A 9623-nucleotide genomic window follows, 5' to 3' on the forward strand; every position below is an offset into this window, starting at 1 on the left:
GACAAGCGATTTTCCAAAGTGGAGGCCTAATATTTTATCTCTCTCTTGCTTAGATCTTAAAACAATCAGACAGTCTCTAGGTTTATCCTTCCTCGTCACTCTTCCCAATCTGAAAGCAGTCACAATTTTAAAATCTTTATCCTCTTCAATACCCCAGAACTTTGAAATTTCTGATGTCAAGTAGCCGATCAAGTCCTCCTGTTCTAGTTCTGGAATAGCTCTAAGTCTCAGATTGCTTTCCCTATTTCTCAGTTCAGTCATCGACCAGTAGGCCTGCTGGTCATTTATCTGTTTGTGTAACGGCTTCACCTCCACCTTTAATGCCTCAACTTTCAAGTTGGCTTCCTCTGCTTTTTGTTTGGCTTCCTCAGCCAGTTTGTGGTTCTCTACTGTTGCTTCTTGAAGGTTCCCAATTGCTTGTGTATGTTGTGCCACCTGGTCAGACAATTTATTTATTGAGGATGTGGCTTGATCAATTTTAGTCGAGTGTTCATCCGCCTTTTTATTTAGAATTGCCAGTTGTTCTAGAATCTGATTCAAAACTTTTTCAGACCCTCCTGAAGCCATATCCCCTGTAGGTGTCAGCTCATCCACCTCTTTTGGTGTTTCTAGAACAGTTGGGACCGATGATCTGCGTGGTTGGGAAGTCAAAGTTGTTTGTACCAATTGTTTTGCCTTTGTTTTAGCCAACCTTGTTTTCGCTGCCTCGCTCATTCCAATCCCTTCTGTATATCAAGGTCAAACTGTAAATGTTCCCATGAGAGAGACAGTTCCAGAATGTAAACAACCAGGCAACAGAGAGTCAAAACAAAATGTAGTTCCCAAGGAATTATAAATCCGAAATCCTCTAGGGAAGGTAATAAAGTTCAACCAAAGGAAAGAATTTTTCCTTCTTTGCAAGCCCAACAATCCACAAAGGAACAACAATCCAGAGTGAAACAACTGAGGTTCCAAGCAGTCTTTTAGTTTCTTTTTAGCATTGAGCTTTTCCCAACTTAAAACAATGTCTCAGAAGTGGTGCAAGAAACAGTTTCTCTATATCTTCGATATTGTAGCCTTAATATGTAACACTTTCAACATTAAGAATAGTACCCACAATTTAGCAGTTTGACAGTTCTTCTTTACACTGGCAGACCTCAGATTGGCTTCTTCTGTTACTTATAGATCCCAAGTGAAGAAGCAAAGTCCAGTCAGAGAATCAGCATAAAAACTCCTCACTTAACTCCTTTAGTCTCAACCGATAGTTCTAACATCTGCACGAAATCCAAACTTTATAGTTCTTTCACAGCGCTTCCCGCTTTTTAAAACTTTACTTTGATCTCTTAAGCACGGTGGGGAGACGGACTTCCTGGTTACATCTCCCGTTTTCAGCCAAATTAAAGTATTTTAGTCCCGCTAATTTTAGGTCCCCTTACTCACGGGTTGTGGTTGCAGATCTAATGTTCCAAGAAGAAAGGTCGGCGCTCATCAGCAGCAGCCGTGCGGCTTTGCTTCCCGCAGAAAGAGCGATGAACTCACAGCGCCGCTCCCCCTTTCACGTTCCGGAGCCCCTTACGAGGTCCCTTCTTCGTTTCTGGGGGGGGCTTCTGGTGTCCGCCGAGTCCCACGGCCATGAGCTCGCTCTGCTCGTGGTTTTTCTGAATGGGTCGCCGCTATGCCGCAGCGAACGACCCTTTCCTGCGGAGCCCCTCTTCAGAGCGCGAAGAGGACCGTCATTGCTGTTTTGCGCCGCCTCCGGAAGTCCCATCAGACCCACTCTTGGTCTTGTCCGCTCCATCCGCCGGAGCCTGTCTTCACATGCATTTATGCTTAATATGCCTGATATCTCCCTCCCCATTTTTTCAAACTACATTATCAGCTGTCCAAATGCACATTTTTTCCAACCTCACATTTGGTGTTTGACTGTACACTAAAAAACCACCCTTAATGGTTAGAGGTGATTTGCGTTGTAGTTCAGTGATATCTGGAGGGCTTTAGTCTTTCCCCACCCCCTTCCTTATGAAGGCGAGTTGTTTTTACCACAGCTGCAAAATGGCCAGAAATTGGGGGACATCTGGCACAACCTCTGACCACTCCCTACTGACTCTTCTGTCCTGTACCTTTCCTTTTCCAGAGTCCTCTTGTTTCCTCCGTTGTCCAGTCGCCTGCGGTACTTGATCCACAGGACTGTGGATGATGTCGACCAGCTGAGCAGCTTTTCGGTTGGAGAAGGCTGGAGGAGGAGGACAGTGGTCTGTCACTCAGCCATCAGGTGGGACTCTCAGGGTTCTACAGCCCTTGACTCGCCTTCTCCCCAAGGGCAAGGACTGCAGCGGGGAAACTTTCCCAGCCTGTGGGCTGAATTCTTATCTTCCACAATTCCAGTGGGGCATTTTGACAGGTGGGCTGAGCTGCTCATCTGCCAATTGCCTGCTGTCAGCATGACATCAGCGGAAGCATTTTCCTCAGGGGTTTGCAAGTGCTGATGGTTAGTGGTGTTGGCAAAACCCTCTTTCAGCAGACAGCTCCAACTGCATCTGTCCCACACCTTCCATATAGGACATCCAGTGTGGGGCAAGTGGGCATGGCTTGGGAAGACCGCCTTTGCAAGCCAAATTCAGACTCCAGTTGGGAGGTTCCTGTAAAATGTTCCTTAAAATGTAAGCCAGGCTCCTGAGTGTTGAGGAATTCAGAAGCTCCCTCCACATGAGGCAGCAAACAGGAATTCTGGGAAGCACGAGCTACTGGCTGATGGGATTGATGCTGACAGCGAGCTCCTTTGAAGCTGCCACCTGACGTGGGGGGGGGGGCGTTGATAATTGGGTGGCCCATTGGAAAGGTCTATCAGCTCCTACTCTATAAGAAATATGTAAGCAGGACCTGATGTTCGTGCGCTTAAAGTGGCAAACCAGGGATGTGGTCAGTGGTCAGGGATGATGGGCGTTGTAGTCCCAGAAGGCCACAGGGAGATTTAATTTGGAGTAAACTTGCAATAGGGTAAGGTAAGGTTGGATTTCTTACTGAGGAAAGCGCTTTGTTTTGGGGTCCCGTGCTTGAAAGGGAGCAGTTCACAGGGAGCTCCTTGGAACGCCTCCTTTCTTTTGTTCTTCTTCCTCTCTTGGGTTTAGGTTGCCAGATGAACCAGATGATCAAAATGGCTCCTGTAGCAGTGCCCCCAGCTCGGGCCACCCTCCCCAATCGAGAAGCAGAGGAGGCCGACCCAGAGGAGGCCCACATCACATGGACACGCTGGCAGACGGCTCTCAAGGCCGGAAGGGAGGTGGCCGGGGCAGGAGGCAGCCCTGGAGGAAGCCGGACAGAGCTCTGTATGTTCCCAGAGCCATGCGCAAGAAGCCTGAGGGCTTGAGGCAGGAAGGTGCGGAGGCCTTTGAGAGTGAGGTGGCCGGCTTTGGGGTCAGTGAGGATGGTCACCAGATGTCCAGTGCCACTCATAGCACCAAAAGGATTCCAGCTGCCAACAGCTTACCTGCCAGCAGTGATCCCTGCGTGCATCACCCAGAGGCTGAAAGCCCTAGAGAGATGTGTACAGATAATTTGGAGCTCAGTAGTATAAGTGGCGAAGGGGCTATGGAGCACTCAAGCTGCCTTCTGTCGGAATGTGTGTCTAATCCATCAAAGCCGGATGGCCAGAGCAACGTCGGCCAGGTAGTCTCAGTGCTGGAGAGCAGCCCAAGCCCGACTGCACTGGAAAGCCCTAGTAAAGATAGCAGAGATGCTTTGGTCCTAGAGTGCCGTGAAACCTCAGGCCTTCCAGAAGAGCAGAAGAAAGAGCCTTCTGGTGGGGTGCTGTCCAAAGAAAGTGGACGTCAGCCTTTGCCAGAAGGCCAGAATGAGAGACCTCTAGATGCTGTTGCTCTAGAGTTGAGTGTAAGCTTATCAGTTGCAGGAAACCAGGATTCCCCTGTACTGGAAAGTGGTGTTTTCCCACCTGTTCTGGAAGACCATGTGAGAGACATTGCAGATGCCATTTTGTCGGAGCCTCATAACGATCTCTCCCTTGCAGAAGATAAGGGTGATGATTGCGCTTGTGCCACTGAGGTAGAATGTAGCGAGATGCTGCCCTTGCCGGAAGATGGCGCTGTGGATGACCTTGCATTCCAACGAAGCCCAGAGGGATCAGCACTGGAAACCCAGGACAAGGACTGCACTGAGGCATTGGAGTGTGGCCAAACAGAGTCCTACGGGGACGCTCAGGGTCAAAGTAGTCCTTGTGGCTCTGGGCCAGATGGGGCACCCACTTCTGTAACGGAAAGTGGCAAAGATCGACCCGTGTTGGATCCACAGGCTCTCCCCTTTCTGAGTACATCTCTATCTGATCCTGATAAAGCCAACCTCGTATTTGAAAGCCAGGAGAAAGCAGTGGTAGACCTGGAAGGTAACCAGTGGCCTGGGCTAGAATTCTCTTCTGGAGATAGAAGTGTGGGGCACTCTGCAGTGGAAGAAAAGGACAGCATCTTTGAGGATGATTGCGGCACTGAACTCTTACAAGAGGTAATAGTTTTAACTTACAAACTTGTTTCTGAGTGGGTTGGTTCAGATGTAACAGTAAGCCAAGGTTTAGCACTATGGCTGTGGAACGCTAAGGCAGCTTTTGCTAACCAGGAGCCCTTTCTGCTGTCGTGCCTCAGCAGCGGAGCAAGCCAATTGGGCGCCTGGGGCGGCACGCGTGCCTTGTGCCTAGGGGCTGGGCAGGACGCTCCGTGGGGCCTCCGAGGAGTCTGCCTGCCTCCTCCCACTCAGCTGCCCTACAGCTGAGGAGGAGGTGGTGGGCAGACCGTTTGGAGCAGTGCAGAGCCTGCGGGTGTGCTGCAGGCCCCACGGTGAGTGTCGCCCGGCATTTTGTCACCCTCCTTGGTGGTGACACCTGGGACGGCCTGCCCCCACTGTCCCCCTCTTCCTCCACCCCTGCTGGCGCTGATGGGAGTTGTGGTCCAAAACCTCTGGGGGGCACCAGGTTGGCAAAGGCTGTGTCAAGCCATTCAGTGTGGTTTCTTTTAGCCACCTTGTGCCCAGGCTGCTTGGTGGTGCCCACAGCTCTAGCAATTCCCCTTTGCTGCTTCCTCTCTTCAGCAGGGAGACGAACCACAGTGCAGCTGGTTTGCATCTCATCCCAACCAGCATTTGTGTCTTGCTTCTCCCAAAGAAGCCATGATTGGGTCACGCAGAGCAAACCACATGGCTTTGCCCCCACTGGCGTAAGCCCATGGGGAACTGTGGCTCCAGGGCTCAAAAGGCTTCCCCACCCTGGTCTACTGTGGCTGGCAGTGGCGCTTTAAGTTCTCGGGAAAGGGGTCTCTCTACCTATGGAAGCTCCTTTTTGTCTGGAGCTGCCAAGGGTTGACTCTGGGGCCTTCTACACTCAAAGCAGGATGCTCTGCCAGGAGCTACAGCGCTTTCCCAAATGATTAAGAACTTATGAAGCTGCCTTCTACTGAGTCAGACTCTTGGTCCGTCTAGTATTTCCCTACTCCAGGAAGAGCCTCCAGACGTTATTGGGCTACAAGCTAGCATGGCCAGCTGTCAGGGTGATGGGAGTTGTAGTCCAACTGTACCTGGAGGCATCACGTTTTCTACCCCTGGTCTACACTGATGGGCAGCAGCTCCCCAGAATTTCAAAGGGGGTCTCTCCCACCCCTACCTGGAGATGCCAGGGACTGAACCTCCACAGGCAGATTTGGGTCCTTTATCCCTGACGTAGGATCCTTCCTCAGTTTCAGCAACAAGCAGCATAACAAAGGATTACTCTGGGGCTCAGCTAGCACCCAAAAGCCCCTCCTGTGTAGAGCTGCCCTTCGGCACAAAAAAGGGAGAGTTGGATCAGCAGAATCGTGTGGGGAAAAGATGTTACTGGATCATGCCTGCACCATCCACTCTCTTGCCATTTTAGCAGTCTGGCTTCCCAAGAAAAACCCTGGGAACTGTAGCTGCTTAATGTTACTCCTAGCAGTCTGTACAAACTACAGTTCCCAGGATCCTTTGGAGGGAGCCACAGCTATTAAAGTGGTATAGTCATGCTTCGACTGTAGGGTGTGGACTGTACCACTTGAGGCTGTCGGTGGAGTGTTGTATGTTTGAAGGCTCCCCGAGGGGGAAACCCGTAGGTTGTATTCAGCTGCGTCCTGCCTCAGGGGGTCTCCTCGGGGCAGGACTAGCACAGAATACCGCCTGCTCTTTGCATGTAGAAAACAAGCTCATAGAGCAGGTGTGGGGATGCTGCTGAAGAGGCCGTGGCGATTTATAGTTTTCAGCAGATATATCACCAGCTAAAAATTGTGAGATACTGATATATCATGATGCCTGAAATGAGGAGGAAGGAGGACGTAAAGTGGGGAGGAAGCAGCAGCTGAGGGGTGATTCCTGGATGTGGACTTCAGACCAGCCCAAGTTGTTGTAATCTACTCTCTCCTTACTGGTCTCTCTTGGGAGAGAGAGGGAGAAGGAGGGAGATCAGCAAAGTAAGAGGTTTATTTTTTGTGATCAGGCAATAAGATCAACTTGGCTTGGCTCCTGCGTTTGCTATGCTGGGTCTTCAGTCAGAGGCGAAAGGGCAGGAGACCCTGATCTTTGCACGTGGGTGAGCTCTTTGCAAGCTATCGGGGAATCTTCTTTCCCTTCAGAAATGTAGGACACAATATATTACCAGGTCAAAAATTATGAAACTGTTATCGTGATCTGGACTTCAAACCGGGTTTGGACGATGTATCGATACCACACTCAACCCTATTCCTGAACTACAAGTCCCATCAGTTAGCATGGCCAATGACCAAGACTAATGCAGTTACAGTTCAGCAACTTCTGTACGTTCAAAGGTACCCCACAACTGACGTGGAAGAAAACAGAAGACCAGCTTTCTAGTTTTCTACTTGCAGGGTGATTTTTAATGGGGAAATGTTGAAAAATGCAGTACATCTGCATGCTGAAGTGGTACAGTGGTCTAGAAAAAGCTTTGCCACCTGTTTCTGTGGTGGTGTAGCTTAATCCTGACTGTGTTCCATGTACAAATGTTTCCTATCTGTAAATATTTCTTGTTCTTGCAATGTTCTTTCTCTTCTTTTCTCCTGCCCCTAGATCACAAATTACTTGACCATAAAGGACATAAGCATTGAGAAAATCCAATTTGATTACTCCAGCTATGGGGAAGCACAGATCAATGAAGGAGATTTTGGCCATGTGCTAGAGATATATGATTTTTCGCCCTTGCTAAAAACCGAGCATCTTCTGGAGGCCTTTGCAGAGTTCCAGTAAGTAGATGGGCAAGGGACTTCCTGGTCGGGACTGGTTGAATGCTGGAAGCGGTGTTACACTGAATCAGATGTTTGGTCTATCTGGTTCAGGGCTGTACATACTGACTAGTATCTATGAAATTTCAAGCAGGGCATGTTCCCAACTCAGACCTGGAGATGTTGGCAAGCCAGAGGCATGATGCAGAGTTTAGGGACACATTCCAGCTAGGGAAAAGCCTTCAAGGAGGAAGCAAAGCAGGGCCAGTGAGAGGTGTGGCCTGGGGACAAGGGTGTACAACTGGGATGGTGTGGGTGTCTTGGAGAGAGAGAGGCCCTCTGTTAATACTTTTATCTGTGTGGAACTATCCGTGGCTTCATGTAACTGACAAGTAACACTGTGGTCTGCCTTTTAGAGAGAGTGGATTTAAGCTACAGTGGGTCGATGATACTCATGCTCTTGGGATCTTCTCCAGTTTGGCAGCAGGTAATTTTGGATTTTCTGTAGGAATGCCTGTGAGTTTAGGGCTGACCGATGTCCCCCCTGTTTTCCCCTTAAATTGTGTCTGGTGCATTTTCCTCTCCTTCCCACTCCAGCGATGGCATTCTCAGATCAAGACAGGCAGAGCTGGTTACAAATGACATAGGTATCAGGAAGGAGGAACCTCTGGCTGTCTCTGCATCTGTTGTTTGTTTATCTCCTAGGCAGCTGATCTTCCTTGGTCCTCCCAGCTCTTGGGGAATGTTCCCTGCCAAGCAGAGTAATAAAAGGGAGGTAACTGATGGATTGTGGAGAGAGGCGCTTCATGTGGAATGGCAGACTATGGTTTGCTATTGTGCAAGTGAAGCTTGGACTCTCTCCCTTCCTGTTGCTATGATATCTGAAACAACAAACCATGGTTTGCACAATATAGGAAGTTAGGAAATGGAATTGGAAGGGGCAGTGCTTGAGCCCAATCCTTGCTTTCCAGAGGCAAAACCATGGTTTGGGGTTGCATGGGAGCCAAATGTGTGCAATATGCATCCCCTCTGGCTCCTGCCTCCTGTTGCTGGGGAAGCCTTTTGTGCACTCACTTGGTGGCTGCATGTGTAGGGAGGAATGGGCGTGAACAATCTTCCCTAGACATTTGAGACTCCCAAGCACTGGGCAACAATCATGGCACCAATCTATGTTTTGCTCCAGAAATAATTTGACTCCCTCTGTGGCAACTGTAGGAGAGAGTTCAGGTCAGCCTTCCACAAGCTGGTGGCCTCCAGATAATGTGATTGGACTACAATGCCCATCAGCCCTAGGCAGCGTGTGCCTGCTGGGATTGTTGGTAGATGTGGTCCAAAACCATGCTTGGTCTTGTTTCTGAAAAACCGTACTTTCTTTTTCAGCTTCTCAAGCCTTGGAACAGAGCTATACCTCCCTAAAGATCCGACACCTAATCCACGGAACAAGGCAGTCAAAAATTAAGGCTCTTCAGCGGCCAAGTAAGAGCATTTTTGAAGCTGCTGCTGCTTCAAAGACCCCTGGCACCCCACCTCCCAAGAGGCAATGACCTACTCACATATGTAGATGGATGTCTGTCACTTTACTGCTAAGGTCTAAAGCCCCATCTGCTCTGTATGTGTAAAGCAGTTTCAGACCACTTTTAAGTGGTAATGGCTTCTTCCCTCAGTGAATTCTGGGAGCTGTAGTTCGTTGCTGAGAGTGTTGTTGGGAGACCCTTCTTCCCCTCACAGAGCTACAATTCCCAGAGTGGTTGAACAGTCAGTCCCTCTTCCCAAAGAACTGTGTAAGAGGACGTGGGTCAGAGCGCTGCCCTTCCAACTTCCTCTTTCGTCTCTTTCTACTTCCAAGGTCCTTGCCTCCTCCTCACAAGGGGACACTGGCTGGGGCTTAGAGGTTCACAGCTGCCAGGTTAATTCCTTATGGCCCCCACGTTTCTGATCTGAGGTTTAAAGTCTAGCTAGTGAGCAAACAAGGATCATGCAGTGGTTTTTGAACCTGGTGTGGCAGATGCAGGAAGGTTCACTTGGGTGGGGCAAAGCAAGGGCTGGAAACTTCAGGCCCAGTGGCTTTTGGACCTCTCTCTCTCTGACCCTTGAGACTTCCCACAGGCCACATGCTCAGTGGTCTGGCTTGGCTCCTGCCTTGTTTTTGTCTCATTGGAACTTGCCCTTGAGTTCTGATAATGGAATTATTGAAGTGGGAGCTGTGATCTGGGACTGAAAGCTGGTAGCAGAGTTTGTCTAGAGCAGAGGTGGTGGTGGGGAAGTTGTGGCTCTTGGTGTTTCTGGACCACAGCTTCCATCACCCATGACCATTAGCCATGCTGGCTGAGGCTGATGGGAGCTGGAGTCCCAACATCCACTGCATGGCCACAGGTTCCACACTCCTGGCTTAGAGAGAAAGCA

General features: G+C 49.7%; 1 protein-coding gene across 1 annotated transcript in view; it reads left to right on the forward strand.

Moving 5' to 3' along the window:
• The window catches only part of R3HCC1 (R3H domain and coiled-coil containing 1), a gene marked incomplete at its 5' end in the record, with an annotated part of 426543 nt that overhangs the window by 414827 nt on the left and 2093 nt on the right, over positions 1-9623 (forward strand). The window contains 5 exons of the mRNA XM_083715366.1: positions 2114-2251; positions 3108-4491; positions 7069-7241; positions 7637-7707; positions 8601-8696. Coding sequence (XP_083571492.1) covers positions 2114-2251; positions 3108-4491; positions 7069-7241; positions 7637-7707; positions 8601-8696 — 1862 coding nt within the window. The remainder of the gene's footprint in view (positions 1-2113; positions 2252-3107; positions 4492-7068; positions 7242-7636; positions 7708-8600; positions 8697-9623) is intronic.

This window comes from Podarcis gaigeae (assembly GCF_964106915.1).
Source record: "Podarcis gaigeae genome assembly, chromosome: 15".
In the NCBI taxonomy this organism is placed as follows: Eukaryota; Metazoa; Chordata; class Lepidosauria; order Squamata; family Lacertidae; genus Podarcis; species Podarcis gaigeae.